Below are 16,700 nucleotides of genomic sequence, written 5' to 3' on the forward strand. Positions count from 1 at the left end.
TCTCTTGAACCTGGTTACTCTCCTGTGCGTCAGGACGAACTCTGTAAGCCCGCCACTGGGATGTGGGGTGCGTAGCGAAGCAATTTGTCTAATATCTCCTGCACCCTCTCCCTCTCTCTCTCTCTCTCTCTCTCTGTCCATCTACCTGTATTTTTTCTTTCTCTCACATTCACACGCACTATTTCTCCCCCTCATTCGCTCCCGCTCTCTTTTTTTATTCCACCTCCTTCCTCACACTCGACTACTACACGCTCACCACTTTCTTTCTTCCTGTTCCACCCTTCCTCAGCCCCTTCCCCTCCTCCTCCTCTTCCACCCCCCCCTCCCCCCCCCCCCAACCCAGGCTAGGAGACACCATAGAGGGGTCTGCTGCTGCCGAAGACAGGGCCCATTGACAGGCTAGAGTGGCAGTAACTTATTGTCTATTGATGGAGTGTGACAAATCATGTGGGAACGCAGGGGTGCGTGGCAGTGAGAGCCAGGGTGTTGAGTACGTGAGCGTGCCTGCTTGTGTGCGCTTGCATCTCAGATGTGTGAGCGTGCATGTGTGTGTGTGTGTGTGTGCCTGTGTATGTACGCCCGCATGTGTTTGTGCCTTTTTGTGTCTATGCCTGTGTGTCTGTTTGTGCGTAACGTCTTAGTGTGGGGCAGGCGGGCATAGCCGAGACCCTTCACAGCTCATTTAGCCCAAATGGGGCCACCTGGGTGGTGAGGGAGCTCAGTGGGGCGGCCCTGGCACTCTGGAGCCCCGCTGACAGCCCCCAAATATAGGGGCTCCGTCGGCCTATTAATCAACACAGCCACTCTGACAAATCACCACAACTATGACCTAATGAGAGGGGGAGAGAGGAATGAGGGAAAGGAAAGAGGTAGAGACATAATGGAGGAGGTGGAGGGGGCACAAGGAGTATATGGACGATGGTGGAGGGGCTGTAGGCGAGGAGGCTAAGAAGTGACAGAGAGAGCAGAGGCTTAATGAAAAGGAAATGAAAGAAGGAGTAGCTTGACATCGCGACTGGCAGTGCGGGCCATGGGGGTAAGCCATGAGGTAATGAGAGGAGAATGCTAACACGGTTGTCATCCGTAGCTGATCCTCGGTTCTTCGGTCGTACTCACGACAAACCAATTGATTCGTTATGAAAGCCCAAATCGCGCTCTCCAAAACGTAACCGAGTCTCCAAGTCGCTGCAAAATAAATTAGACTACAAATGCTTTCTACACACTTTTTTTTTTTGTGCAGATGCTTCAGAGCAAATTAGAGGTGAGAAGACGTTTGAGTTTGAAAGCAAACAACATTGATGTATGTCTCCTTCTCTGGTTCCCACCCTGAGGTGAGCTAGCATCTAATCTCTCCACTACCAAGCTCAGGTCCAAATCACATTAGCCGGGATCAGAGGTGAAACTGGAGCTTTTCAACAGCAGCCTGTTCTCACTAATGAACCCCCATGGCCATCCACTGCATATTACAGCCACACTGAGTGAGGGGGAGAAACTTTTGCAATAATCATTATGTAATTGCACAATGCCTGGGTTTCCATTGCCCTGACATTTTGAAAGCTCGATAGCAATATCTTTATGCTTCTCTATAGGGAATATGTTTGGAATGGCTGTACTGTGTATGATTGATGGTTTTCTGAGGCTAAGCAATCTGCTTTATTGTAATTATATGGCGCAGTGTCCGTCTGAAGTTTATACTACACAATATTAGTTTGTTTGCAATGCAGTTTGTGTTGTGAACCCAGATTGACTCGGCTTGACATTGATTGTGTTTGTTTAAGTGACCCAGCTGTTAAGTCACTCAATCAACCCCAACTCTCACCCGCAGCCAGCATCACCACTACTGCACACACACACACACACACACACACATACACACACCTACTGCTTCTTCCTTTCACTCTCATTCCAGGAATCTTTATCAAATCTGCATCAAAGACGGAGCTCTACTTTTGTGTAATTAATATGCAGCATGCCACTGAGCGCTACGTGAATATTCAAAAGCAGCACCTTCCTATTGACTCGTACCTGTCTGCTGTGCTGTCCAGCTATGGGATCTATGTGATATACTAAGCCCAGGCTGTCTGCTCCATCGACTAGCCCAGGATGGAAGGCCCATAGAGAGGATGCACAACTGCATACTCCTCCCATCCATTACCTAGTTATGGTAACGCTGCAGCAGCTACCTCAGTCTGTGGTACGGAAAGCCAAATGCACGTCTTGGTTTAGTATGCACACACAATCTGCTCCCAGTTCACGCCGACTGAGGCTCAAGGTGTTACAGATTACGTGCCTTTGTGTGTGTGTGGATCCATCACTGAAGAATCCTTCACTTATAAGAAAGCCCAAGGTGACCAAAGTGAATTAGTCAGTGAATTACAACTATTCTGTTCTGTTTTGCGTAGTCTGTGTGGAGAAGTAATGAGATCATCTGCCACCAAAATGTGCGTTGCTTTCGAATCAACAGCAGTTCTTGCTTTTTTTTTAATCAGTAGTTTGTGAAAAATGATACTTTCACACGTTGCCTCTGTTTGCTGATTTAAACTAAATCTTTACTTGTTGTGTTTTCTCGAATGATATAAACACTGATGAATCAAAATCCACTGATTATAAGGATTAAATCTGTCTTCTGGTCCAGCGTACACCCGAACAATTACTGTACCACCCCCTTGAACAGCTGCAGCTATACAGTACACCATGCGCTTTGAATACAGAATGATAGAAATCATGGATGTATAGTTATAGATGTATACTCTATTGACTATAGTGCATTCTCACTTTGCAATGGTGCAAAAGTCTGCCTGTTTTCCCTGTGCCATGTCTTGTCGGTACATGATGATGATGATGTCTGTAATTCCTCTCCTTTTGGTGAGTGACATCAATCTGATTTTTATATATGCTTTAAATCTTTTTGATTTTGCATGGATTTTAATGAAGGCCCTTTCTGAATGCTCTGCCTCTCTCCCGCTGTCTTAAATGCCCACCGATTTCATCTCATGGCAAATTCTCATTGACGTTTGGGCAAGGTCACTGGACACATGATGCCAACTCTTTAACCGTTTTCTCTCGAAAGAGTGAAAATGACTCATGTGGTCTGACATTTAATGATGATGGCATCCTCAGCCGGTAAAGTGGCATCTTAGTGGCCCCTCACTTTGCTTTATGACCTACACTGCACTAGTACCTTCATGTCAGGGATGCTTCGTTTTTTTCCGTCCCTTTTAGTGCTGCAAAAGAAATAAAAGTGTGTCTGTACATCACGCACGCAGTGCAGGGAAAACCTGACATCACATGTATAAAGGTTAAAAGCATCCAGTCTGTTATGCTTGCATTAGTTGTTTTTTTGTGATGTGTTTGTTTGCAGCCAAATCATGAATGATGATGTTACCCCGTTCTTTTCACAGAACTTGACAATGTTTGTATTTCGGGTTGTAAGAAACGCAACACTGCCAGAGGGCTGTGTGTATGTGCGTGAGCGAGTGTGTGCATGTTTGCTCTCCAGAGTTGACAATAGACCTTTACAGCATCAAATCCCTACAAGGTGAGGCACAACTTAAAAACGTCTTTTCATCGCCTTCCTTATCTCTTTCACACTGCTGTTGGCAGTAAGAAGGAAGAGGAAAAAAACTGAGAGAGGGAGCATTATAATTTTATTATAAGGACAGAGGGGGTAAAATGGAGCACGAGCGATAAGGATCTGAAGATTAGGGATGGAGCAGAACAATAAATTATGCAAAGTGTTTGAAAACACATACAGCTATAATTAAGTGGCATTTGATTTTAAATGAGGTGACAGCCAGGATTTATTTATCTCCTTAACCCCCTAAAACTGCCATTAGCATGGTAGAAAATGAACTGTTTGAAATGGTAAGAGAACAAGGCCCCGATCTGATACACAATAACAGAGCACCCCCAACCACAGACTGAGGCACACAAACACACACACACACAGAAAGGGGAGATCAATGTCTAATAGAGTAATCAGTTCAATGCAGGCCCAGCAAAACCATGGGAGCCCATTGCTAATAATGTCATTATAAACGGAGCCTGAACACTGCTGTATTTACAGTACGGCCTTCAGTGAGGATATCCACACCAACTGGTGTCAGTTAGCTGCTCTAATTTCACCACACTGGCCAACTATTGACTAACTAAGTATTGGATGCAATCAAATGAAAAGTATTTATCAATGCATTTCTAAGCAGTAACATTACAGCATGCATGAATGTATCTGTGTTTATCTGTGAGTAGGTCATTGTTATGGGAATTTTTAAAAGAAGAACCCTTGAATAAGGAGGACTGGATTCAAAGTATCAAAGTTTAAGTTGAATTTATTATTCTTGTACAAGAAGGAGTGTTTAACAGTGCAACACACAAAAGGGGTTACAGAGAAAAGGCTCCCTGAGGAGCTCTAACAGTTGGTTTTTATACAATTTTCTTAAAATGGGCTGTCTCGGACACCTCCCCACTGGCAATTTCCTTTTTTGGTTTTCTGCTCAGTAATGAACATTATGTTTCTTGTCCAAAATGACACTTCTCAGGCCTGTCTCTCACATCCTTGTCTCTTCTACTTCCCAGGCCTGTTTCTCATGTCCTTGTCTCTCCTGTCCTTGAACTACTGATTTATAATTATCTCTCCCTGCCATCCTCAGTAAAACACAGTCCAAAATAAGAGAAGTGCACGAGACATGCAAAAAACAGGAAACATACACACACTATATGAGTTAAAACATCTGAACCCAAGTATAATCCTAATTTTTATAACAGTAATGCTTCAGTTTCTGCACTGCAGCAGGAACACTGCACCTGATGAAGCTTAAAGGCGGGGTATTCAAGTTCTGAATAAATCCAGCACCATGACAAATACCATCGTGTAGAGTGAAAAAAGACACAGCGAGTCGTGTTAGCAAACTGTCGCTACAGTTACTGCTGCGATGCAAACATGCAGAGAGGACGAGGCGGTTTCCCAGAGCGAGCACACTCACTCCAAGCCGAATGTCTGTGGGCAAGACTGACCCTTTTTTTTCTCCTGTCTCCAGTTTGTTACTCATTTCCAGAGCAATGCCTTGATTCCACCGCAGGGCTTTATGATGTAACGTCTGCAACTCTGATTCGGTCCATCCTGCACACCAGGAGTGTTTCAGAAACTAAACGTTTGCCCACCAGGCTTGGTTAACTAGCTCAGAAATCAGTCAATTCGTTTGGTTTATTTGCTTCTACATTGGGTAAGTGGGGTGTTTTATTTTGAAAATTAACCAGATTTCTCAATGCCATTTCTGTGTCTGACCTCCTGCCAGCTCGAGTCGCTCTGCTCGACGAGGCCGGTTGTTGCTTCCATCGGAAATACCCCGACCACACATTCTCCATAGAGCAGAACCGAGAGAGAGGCTTCTGAAACACGCAGCTGCGCTTCTGGTGGAATCACAAGCATTGTCTAGAACATCCGCTTCCGATCAGCTCCGCAGCCAGAACGCGTCGTAGCCGTGCTCGATAGAATCGAGCTGTCAGGGCTGTGTACAAACACCAGATTTTTTTCTTCAGTGCACAGCTGAGACATGCAAAAAAAACATGCATTGGATTAGAATCGCATACCCCACCTTTAATTATGTGTGCAATCCAAGATTGCACTTATTTTATATCCCAAAAAACTGTCACTATTACCGTAACTTATTCCAATGTATCTGCTTGTTCTTCAGCTCCATCTCTCAGCGTGAAATGAACCATACTAGCAACTTACCCAACTAAGGCACTACATAATCCATAAAAAAAAAAGTAGAATATGCTGAAATATGCAATTTATTCATAGTGGCTATGGAAATGATATATAGCTGGGTTTGAATAGAAGTTTTGCCAGATCAATGTCTGAGAGCGAGGCCTTTGTCTGAGAGCAAGTCGCAGTTTCTCAACCCTCAGCGCTCCTTAGTAGATTTCACAGTTTATATATGCACAAATGACAAAGAAAAAAGTACTGAATAAGTAATAGGCTATTTCCTGGTAGAAGATTGAGGTGAAATCTTTTTTTTTTCCCCCTCTGTATGCTGTTCAGTGGGGAGATAGCATGAGTGAATTCTTGTTCTCAGTGTTTGTGCTTGTGTGTGTGTGAGGGTAAAATCTAAAGCTACCGACTGTTTATCTGAATCATCTTTGTTCATTAATTCATGGGTGATATCGCATGCATTTGGTGACAAGGTTTAAAGGAGTAGACCCAGATGCAGACAGAAGACACAGAGGGAGATGGCGTGTTATGGTAGGCGTTAATGATTATTCCTGTTAAGAAAGTTAAGGGCATGCGGATCATCTGGTGACAGAGGAGGTTGGACTGGTGAGGTAACGCATAATGTTGGGCCGGACACAGGTGAATGTGTGGTGGTGGTGGTGGTGGTGGGCTACAGGGGAAGGCAGAAGATGGAACTGGAAGCTGGACATTGCTTGTAGGCTACGATGAAAAAGCTCTCAGGTTATTCAGAAACAAATCACGTTGAGATCGTCATGGGAAACTTGATGAACTGATGAGGGAGTGAGTGGAGACACACCGCTTGAAATAGACTGGAAGCATTATGAGAAGCTGAGGAGTAATCAGAGAAACAGCTGGGACCAAGGCAGGGGTTTGTGTTGGGGCTTTGTCTTCCTTAGTATCATTTCATCTTGTGTATTATGATTTGTAGTTACATTAAGTACATGTACATTTATTTGTCTGCGTGCATTTATTTATTTATTTTTTGGTCTATCTTCGTCCAAAGTAAAAGCCTCTCTTTCCTTCTCCTGCTGCTATCTCTTTCTCTCTGTCTGTTTCTCGCCCCCTACCCGTCTCTCTCTTTGGCTCATGGTGGAAGACAGATTGCCTCTGCTGAGATTTTTGATCCCAGGGACCTGTGGGCACACTGGAGCTGTTAGCAGGTACCTGCCTGCCAGGCTGACTGACTGACTTACTGACTGCCCAACTAACTTAGCCTCCCCTCGTTACTGCGGTAACATACACGAAGAAGGTGATAGAAGGAGGAAGAGGGCGGTCGTGGCATATAGGGTAGATGAGAGTAGGTTGTCATACTCGGATAGACATGCAAGGTAGCATTTGACTCCTGTGAAAAGAACAACATCAGTGATGCAATATGTAAACACACGAATGTTGATCAGATGGAATGGAAAAGTTGAGATTTATTTGGACTTACTTCTTGGTTCCTTTTGGAAATAATTGTTTTTGAGAGGCAGTGTCAGGCAGTTGTCAGGCATACACAGGACAAGGCTGAAAGGTGCCAAGGTGGTTGGCTCCCTTAACTAAGGGCCTTGCTGTAATGATTTACAGTAGCTCAAGTGAGAGAGGTCACACACACACACACACACACACACACATAAGCACATACACATGCTCGCGTTTCTCCGTGTCACAACCTCCTCTTGGGTGCTGTTTCAGTGAAAGGTGCCAGCCTGCTCAGCCAAGCTCCTAACAAGAGCCAAACAGTCGGGAGACTGAGGAGGGAAGAAAAGAAAAGAAAAGAAAAGGTGAGGTAAGGTGCGGGGGGAAAAGGGGGTGGTGGTGGTGAGGAGGAGGAGGGGAGATAAGAGGAGCAGAGAGCTGTCAACCTCCTGGGACATGTGCAGAACTCAGCGTCTATGTGGAGCAGTCAGCCACTGCGCTGCACTGACCAGCAGACGCTGGCTGTGTAGACTTGGCAGGTGTTTGGTTATTTGCTGTTGTCTGCATGTAATAATGCATTCACAAACAGCAAGGTTTCTAAATTGGACCTCACCTTGTCAAATACAAACAAGACCCCTCACCTTTTTCTCCCCAGAGCAAGATGTGATAGATCTTACCCAACAGAAGCACAGCGAGCCTATTTGAGGAATGTACCAAACTGTGTCCAATAGACCGGTACTCACAGTCACACTGTGGTGGACAAGCAGCCTAATGATGTCTGAAATACCGGCACAACTGCTATGATATGCTGTGATAATTGCTACCCTCCTGTCCGCAGTACAAATAAACGTGGAATCGGTGGGCAAACACATTAATATGGAAATGTCTACATTAATTTGGAGCATGTTCTAAATTATTCAGTAATTAAGCCACTGCAAATTTACACAAACTTTCCCCCTGGATGACTGGAGAGAATAGTGAGGAGCTAGAAACAGCCGTGCAGAGGGATTTGAAATATGTGGTCACATGATGTGAACACACAGTCATATTCTTCCCAAATAACAAAATGGCATCTTGCATGAACACAAAATTAGCCCTGCAGAACACACACAGTAATGCGTATACAACCCTAACTAACAAATATTGTTCATTTCTGTACATTGGTAGCAGATGCAGAAGCCTCTATCACGTCTCGCCACCATAATCATCAGTAGCACCACACACAATAAAGGATGGTGGAGGCAAAACAGCAGAGCAACTGTGATGGATGCATTTAAAATTAAACTAAATCCCACAGGATCAGTGCGAAGACTGTTCTCAATTGTTTGACATTTAAAAAAATATCAGTACCACTCGTCACATCTGTTCATCCAATATGAATCAGCAGCTAATAAGCTTAGCTTAGCACAAACACTGGAAACACGGGGAAAAGGCAAGCCAGGCTCTGTCCGAAGGTGACAAAATCTGCCTACCAGCGCCCGCAAAGCCCAATAATTGACACGTTATAGCAGATTTTGTTTTAATTCACTCAAAAAAAACAAAGTGTGAAGACATTCCCATCAATCTCTCAGCAGGAAAATGTATTTCTCCAAATTCCAAGGCTAACATCCTCTGAAGGAAGTTAGAGCCGCTCCTCCATCTGTTAGAATAACCGAGTTGAATATTAGTTCAAATGCTTGTGGGTGACTTTCAATGGCTTTCTTCAGGTATGACGATCAATAACCATAAAAGCAACCTGTTTGATTCAGCAATGATATCTGAATCCTGCAGGCAATAGGTAAGTTGGAAAAGATAAGGCAGAAATAGTATATAGTGAGTAAGACCTTCAAATCGTCCAAACTATGTGGCACTTACTGAAACACAGCCATCAGAATTCACTGCCATCATTTCAGAGGACGGAAGACATTGCAGTATAGCATCGCTACAAGATCATGGATCATGGAAGCGGTCGAATTAGCATTGCATCACATCGTAAAAAACAACAAAAGAGGAGTGAGGTACAAAAAGAAAGCACTGGAACACTGTCAAAAAGGAATAACACATAAAACATGCAGGGCACACAGCATGTCGGCCCACAATTCTTATTATGCAATAGTTAGGCGGTCAAAGAGCAGCATTTAGCATGCATTAAAATACATCAGGAAGCGAGTTAAACTGTACAACTTAAAGCATTTACACAAGATTAATGAGAAAATGGAAATCCTCACCCTCATTTCAACCCGTCCTGCCAACAATCCACTTTTGAAATATTAAGATCTCGAGTCATAATTTTCTTTTGTATGACATATGAAGGCTCAATATGTTATATTGTTATATGATATACTGTTTAACATTATGTAAGTAGTGTTTTTGCATCAGTAGCCTGATTATGGACACAATAAGTCGCTTGAGTCTTCTGAGCATGAATACTAGATGCAAGTCTCACTTTAGACTTTTACACAGCTTATTAGCTTTATTATTATATTTTACATTTTGTTTTAAGTATCTTTTATATTCAGAGAAGCACTGTATGTTTACCTGTGTTAGTGCACAAGGAGCTACACCTTGCAGCCTAGCCTACATTGAGTTTCAACTTAGCCAAAGTGCAGATGTGAATAATGAAATTGTAGCTGACAAATTAAAGTATATGTTTAATTTGCATAACTCTAATGTTTTTACAAGTGTCCGGCACACTTCAGTTTCTGGAGATTTCTCCTGTGTGTCCACTTAAGTACATTACTCAAATTACATAAGTCAAATAAGATATATAACAATATAGAAAATACAATAGAAGAAAGCACTTTTCTTTTCTTTTTTTTACTTTGTAACTTTTCAGCAGAGATATGTCACATTATATCTTCAGTCCTCTCTTTCTTTCTCTGTCCCTCAACCTCCCTCTGTCTTTAGACTCCTCAGTGTGTGCGTGTGTGTGTGTGCATCTGTGTTTGTGTGGTTTGAGGAAAAGGCCCTTTGTGCCGTCTGATGTGCTGGACTTATCATCGCTTGGATTTGGGGTTTAAAACCAGAGTTTGTTTGAAGTTTTGTGCTCCTCTGTCAATTTGTGCATGTGTATGTGTGTTTGTTTGTTTGTTGGTGAGTATGCATGCATGCTTCTGAGACTTGAACGTGTGTGTCTGTGCCAGAGCACGTATAAGCGTGTCAACTTGTGTAACTGCGGATGTCCTTTCAAAGGGCCTTCACAGATCTGTCCGAAGCCCTTTGATCAGGCGCTCTGTGTGACTCGTCTGCTCTCGACGGCCCTCGAGATGGGAGGGTGCGTGCTGGGCGGGAGACGAGGCTGGTTGGACATGGATGAGTCTGTGGATTTGACCCACGCATTCACAAGCACACACAAACAAAACAAAAGTGCAGCTTCATTCAAATGCAATACATCAAGACTGTAAACTGAAAAGATGCAATAGTGGACAATGCGGATGTTTGTGCATGCATATGTGTGTGCGCCTGTCTTTGCATGTATGTTGTTGTATTTTTTGATGTATGAAGTTAAAATGTCATCACAAGAGTAGAAGGTACTCCAGCCATTCTGTACACATCTAGCTTTGATATAGTTAAGTTAGATGTTTAAGGTTAAGGTTAGAAGTTGCAAAGCTAATTTAATCATCCTCCCAAGTATTCTAATGCATCATTGTCTGTGCAGGCTTTAGCCTTTTTCCTGTAGAGTAAAGCTACCTGGTCAGGTTTGCTTGTAAATAGATTTGCTCTGATATCGCATATTTTTGTCCTCGTTGATTTAGTGCGTTTCCTGTAGCTTTTCAGTGGACATCACTTTGGATTGAGATGGATCTCAGGTAGGGTCTAATACTGAGTGGCATCACCACACTGCACGGACATACTGTAGACCTGACACTGAGTTGATCTGACAATAGAATGGATCAGTGTAGCGGCTAGTAAGTCAGAAGGTAGAGCATAATCCCTTCTGTCAAGTCTCTGTCTCGTCAATATTCAAATCCAGCCGGCTGTCCAATGGCTGTCAGTTACAATCTCCCTCTGGCTCATAGCCTAGCACAGGCACATATCTAAATTGAATTGGATGTTTGCTTCTCAATGGAAATTGAGTCGAAGAGATGACCCCCCGGCCCTGTATTGTGAACTTGTCAGTTACCCCAACTGAACCAGATTCTAATGTACAAGATCCATTCCCAAATAATAACATCTTCGATGTTCATATTTCATATGGCTTCTCATTTTTCTTCTAGTTTATCATATATTTGCTGTCCGACTCGGTCTACTCAACCTTTTTTTTGCCTTATTTTGAGAAACACTGTAGATTGAGATTACAAATTGGGCAGATTTATAACACCAATTGTAATTTTTGCTTGCTAAAATGAATCTGCCTCACTTTCAGGACCAGTGTGATCAGGATTTAGTGGCATCTAGCAGTGTAGTCACTGATTGTAACTCCTCTCTCCTTCTTAGCATTAACGAAAAACTATAGTTTTATAAAAATGCAGAAGCCAGTATTCAGTTGGTGATTATTATTCTGCCATATTCCATAAATAAAGCTGCCTAAATCTGACACACTGGACTTTTTAAATGGATGAACAGTCATGAACAAAAACGCTTTATGTCAACTCTGTTTGAGATGCTCTGTGTTCCCGTGCACTCTGCCTCTCACCTGTGTGCACTGCATTGCTTTCTGTGGAGCTACAACACCAGAGGCCAAGTGTAATAGTGTAAAGTTAGATAGTACAGATGGCTACAGAAGGTCTGAAGAAGACACAGACACAGACACAGACATGCTGCACTGACCTCACCTTTAGTCATCACCCTTAAACTCTGAACTCTGACAACAGCAAGAAGTAGCTGCTTGAAAGTTTATTCCGGTCATCCATCAAAGGTTTATCCACCGTCGGTGAATGCCGCTTTCTCTGAGAAGACTGCTTACTCAGTGATGTCTAGAGGCTACTCATAACTTTTGATACATCAGTGCTTATCTTTTTTCAGAGTGTCTTAGTTAGAGAGGGACTCTCGAACTGTCGCAAACCAATTTTGTGGTGTGAATTGCTGAGAAGGGTTTATTTTTACCAAAGAGAAAAAAAAAGAGTCTCACGTGTTTGACTCAAATCCCAGGTTCTAACCCCAAATGAGATGGTTGAGGACGTGACAACCCGTCAAAATGATGTCCGTTTATGAAAAGTAATTTGGTCTAAAAACTGAAAGTGGTTCTCACAAGAGTGAAAATGATAGAGGACATTTAACCATACTCTCTCTCTCTCTCTTGTTCATTCCCTCTCTTCCTACTTCTGTGACACATGTCGCCCTGGCATGCATGGAAAGGCCTGACCTTTGGAAAGTTTAGCACTTTAAATATTTAGGCTTGGGTTATGATGGATCCTCCAGGCCCTGCGGCAATGTGCAAAGCCTCTGATTAGGGCTGCTGTCAGAGTCATTTAGCCGAGTGTCTGGCTGTCGGTGGCGCTCTCTGTTTGACAGGCGAGCCTTTTAAACAAACAGCGGTCCCAGTGGCAGAGCAGGCAGGGCATCCAGCGCAGCACAAATACCCAACACTCTGAGAGAAACCACTCAGCCCACTGACAGCTGCAGAGGAAACCACTGGCCACTGTCTCTCATGATCTTTCAAGCACTTTGTCTTCCTGCTCACTCACTTTCTCTCACATAGTCTATACTTGTACCTCTGCCTGTTTTATTTTGTTTTTTTCCCCCCGACTACCTTTTTTTAATTCTATGTTTCTGGGAGCTGCATCGAGTCGAACATTTAAAGTTTCATCTGTGGCGTATTTTGAGTGAGATTTAGGAACTAAGTTGATGATGCCAGATGATCTCCGAGCAGGGCTTATGCTCTTAATTTGTCAAACATCGCTACTCATTATCAGCTGAAAATCAGAATAGATGCTCTCTGTCTTTTTTTTTTTCCGCCTGCATCGTCCCATGATTAGGACAGCTTACATTGATGTTCACGTTGAAATACATCTGAGCCAGCCTTTTCATCTCACTCTGAGACAATCTCCCGTGGCATCAATCCAGTAAATATATGAGTCTTAATATGTGTGTCCTATTCTGTATTCAGAGGAAGAGCCAAGTCAGCAGCTCTAGTATTAATGCATGAGAAATGAGCAGAGCCCGTAAGAATTAAAGGGTAAGACTCCCCTTATTAAGATGTAAATTCCGGGGGAAAACTTGGGAGAAATGAGGATACAGTGAAGTTATTGTCAACTTTAGCCTACTTATGCATTTCTAAGAGGCATTGTTGATTTGTAGTTGTTGAAATTAGATACACACAGCAAAGCACCTTGTGTGTTTTTTTCGGCTCGTTTTCAGCACGAGAGCAACCAATCTCAACCAATACCTATACGTTATGGAACAATTTACACTTTTGGCAACATTATCTTGTGACAGTATACATGGCAACTATTGTTGTAATTCAATCTGTGTGTGTGTGTGTGTGTGTGTGTGTGTGCTTTCTTTTTCCACCCTCTCTCTCTCTCTCTCTCTCTCTCTCTCGCTACCTCTACCTCTCTCTCATTTCAAATTTGCACTTAACACCTTCCTGGGGAAAGGCTTCTCATTCATCAACGGTGTTTGTCCCGGTGACAAGCAGGGCGCCTCCTGCATATCAATATCAGCTAAGACAATGCTGAGCCTGTAACCTTCAGCTAAATGTCATTCTGCTTAATCCTATTTGAAAATTAAACATTGAAAAACCTTTAGCGTACCTTCCTGTCTTCCTTCCTCTCTCGCTCTCGCTCCCTCCTTTATTGGCCGCCATTCCTCCGGCTTTCTGTTCTCCCTCCTCGCCTCCCTTCCTGCTCTTGTTTTTGCACGCCGCCTGACATTTGTGTTGTTGTTTTTTGTTTGAGTGTTTGTATCCCATAATGGTTATTTAGTGGAACTGATTTTGATTTTATGTCGCTGAAAAAATAATATAGGGGCAATTTGTCTGCCCCCCCCCCAGTAGTCATCCGCATTCTTCCAACAGAGTCGACAACATGTCATCAAAGGCAGACTTAACTACTTCTCCCTTTGTTCTGTCTTTTTTAAGAGACAGCCCACTCACTCTGTTATAGATATAAAGGGAGAGATCCAGTCTGACGCAGAAAAACAGAGAAACTAGTGACCAAAGTTGGATGTGGAGGGAGAATGCAGTCACATATGAGGAAACCTCTCTGTCAAAGCTGCGTATTTACATAAACAGATCCTCCCCATTCAGACAGTAATTACCACACTGATGGTAGTTGGGAAGTGGAGAAAGGGATTGTCTGATTCGTCCAGACACACACTATGACAGAGGCTGAAACTTCATCAAAGTGCTCTGCATTGAGAGGCCCCCTTCTTAGTATGCATGAAACACATCCGTGATATACTCGCTGTTTTACCCCTTCTTCCTCTTCGCACACATACTCGCACAGAGCGCAACTATATGGTTACATGTTTGAAGATACAGTGAGGAATCGGAGGAGAGGCAGGGCATGGATAAAAGGAGACGCAGAGATTGCAATGAAAATGCAATCATTTGCAGTCAGACAGATATAATTCTCCTTTGGAGGAAGTGTGATGCGGCAACTCAAAGACAGCCTTCAGCCACCTCTCCATATGGATTTGATTGACCACAGTCGCTCGTCGAAGAGACTCCATTGAAATTCTGAGGGTGAATTACATTGTGACTTCCCTTGATGTCTTCATATTGAAGCCCTCCTTCCACTCTGTAGCACGAAAAATTAGAAAATGTGATGGAGAGACACGGTTAAATAAGAAGAGACGCAACAAGATATGAAGAGGATAAAAAATAGTTACCCGAACAGGGCTGGTATGAAGTTCAAGTGTTATCATGCCATGACCTAGACACCGTAAGCGTCAAATTGACAGAAGGGGGAAGACACATGGGGACCCAAAAGCATCTTTTCTCTTATCTTTCACGTTTTAATGTTTTCTCGAACATCCCTTAAGTCTTCATCCTGTGTGTGGAATGTGTTGCAAAACTGTAAGTTTAAGATGGTGTATTACAGCAGCAGGGACTGCAGTGAAACTGACCCACACAGCACGAAAAGAGAAAGAGAAGAAGACTCCCACGTGAGGACTTAAAGAGTGAAAGTGTGGCGTGCAGAGCCTCGGAGAGTTCAGTCTGCCACGTGTGTGCGGGAGAATGTATTTTGGACTCGAACCCAAGCAGAGTTGCAGGCAGAAGGGTCCTTTATTTTTTTTTCTGTGAGACACAAATAGAAGTGAGAGAAGGGCACACAGACATTTGTGTCTCTAACTTTGAGGAGACACATTTAGTTTTGCTGTATGTGTGTGTTTTCATTTAACCCAGAGTGACAAATGTTTGTTGGCGTTAAAACAGCTGATGTTCTGTCTTTCTGTACTTTGCAGGTGGGAGATGCAGGAGGAAGCAGAGCTGGAAGATGGGGAGAAATCTATGGTAGAGGAACTTAAAAAAGCCTATTTTGTTTGCTGCTGCAGCCCGGGACCGCGCGGCCCTCCTGAAGCTGAAGAGACACTTGCAGAGCGAACCCACGGGGAAACACAACCATCCGATAAGAGTGCTGTCCAATAACAGTCCACGTAGTTGGAATTTATTTTTTATCACATTGTAAATGTTTGCTTGTAATACTCACTTGCAGATCTCAAGGTAGTAGAGTGTGTGTGTGCATGTGTGTGTATGTATGTGCACTTTTCTGGGTGTAATTGAGTTTGTGCATACACTGTATCCAGCGAGTTTGCATATGTGTGTGTGTGTGTGTGCATGAAAAGTGAGCGAGCGAGAGAGCGGGCAAGAAACCGTGGAACAACAAAAAAGAGTGAGGGAGACTGTGCCTCCGTCTTTATGCACACACATCTCAGACAAACTCTCTGTGCTCTTTTCTATGCTGCATCAGACGCATTTCATCTTTTTGGAGCACATCTCCAGAAATCAGTTCTGGGAAATGGAGAGCCAGGATTTGTTTGCCTGGGACAAGATGGAACTGTGTGATCACTGTCGGTAGTTGAAGTTTTTTTTTTTTTGAGACAGTGAGTGTAAAGACATTGGTGTCAGCATACTTTCTCCTGGTTCCTGAAAGCAAACATCAAATATTACGGTTTGGAAGCAAGATGATGTATGTTTTGATTACAGTGTGTCCCAAAAATCTGCCCCACTATGTAATATCAGTCAGTAATATTTTGTGCAAACTGAGAAAACATTTATTTTATGTGTAATACAATTGCTCAGTATATTTTTCCAAGTTTGTCCATATTTTGTTATTTATGAGATGGAATGTTTTAGAATTAAACATGAAAATAAAACCATGTTCTCACTTCACCGATGAATCTGCTTCTTCTTGTCATATGATCAATCTGTGTGATCTCTGTGCGCTGAATAATTTATGATGATTTCTGACTGTGAAGTTAGATTTACGTTTTTGAATACATACATCACATGTTCTTTCTGATTACGCTTGATGTTCAGATACGGATTAAACAACTCGTTCTTGTCTTTTCATCAACAGGAAAGGCTACTGCACACCCCGTGCAATTCCTCTGAGAGAGGAGGAAAAACATTTCCCGCTCCAGAGAGTGATGTTCCTTTCCTTAACTAGATTTTTAATGCAAATGTGGCAAGATTGTGATCGCC

General features: G+C 43.0%; 1 protein-coding gene across 8 annotated transcripts in view; it reads left to right on the forward strand.

Moving 5' to 3' along the window:
• Positions 1-16,384, forward strand: part of kiaa0825 (KIAA0825 ortholog) — a 112,986-nt gene extending 96,602 nt beyond the window's left edge. For 4 of the 8 annotated variants that reach the window (XM_027277861.1, XM_019276004.2, XM_027277860.1 and 1 more), the window contains one exon: positions 15,461-16,384. In XM_027277861.1, coding sequence (XP_027133662.1) covers positions 15,461-15,644 — 184 coding nt within the window. In that variant the 3' untranslated portion in view covers positions 15,645-16,384. Of the gene's footprint in view, positions 1-1,240; positions 1,332-6,834; positions 6,938-7,408; positions 7,498-15,460 lie in introns of those variants that run through there. The other 4 variants (XR_003462275.1, XR_003462273.1, XR_003462274.1 and 1 more) reach the window with 4 other exon arrangements.
• The last annotated feature ends 316 nt before the right edge of the window (positions 16,385-16,700 follow it).

Source organism: Larimichthys crocea, chromosome III (genome assembly GCF_000972845.2).
Source record: "Larimichthys crocea isolate SSNF chromosome III, L_crocea_2.0, whole genome shotgun sequence".
Classification (NCBI taxonomy): Eukaryota; Metazoa; Chordata; class Actinopteri; family Sciaenidae; genus Larimichthys; species Larimichthys crocea.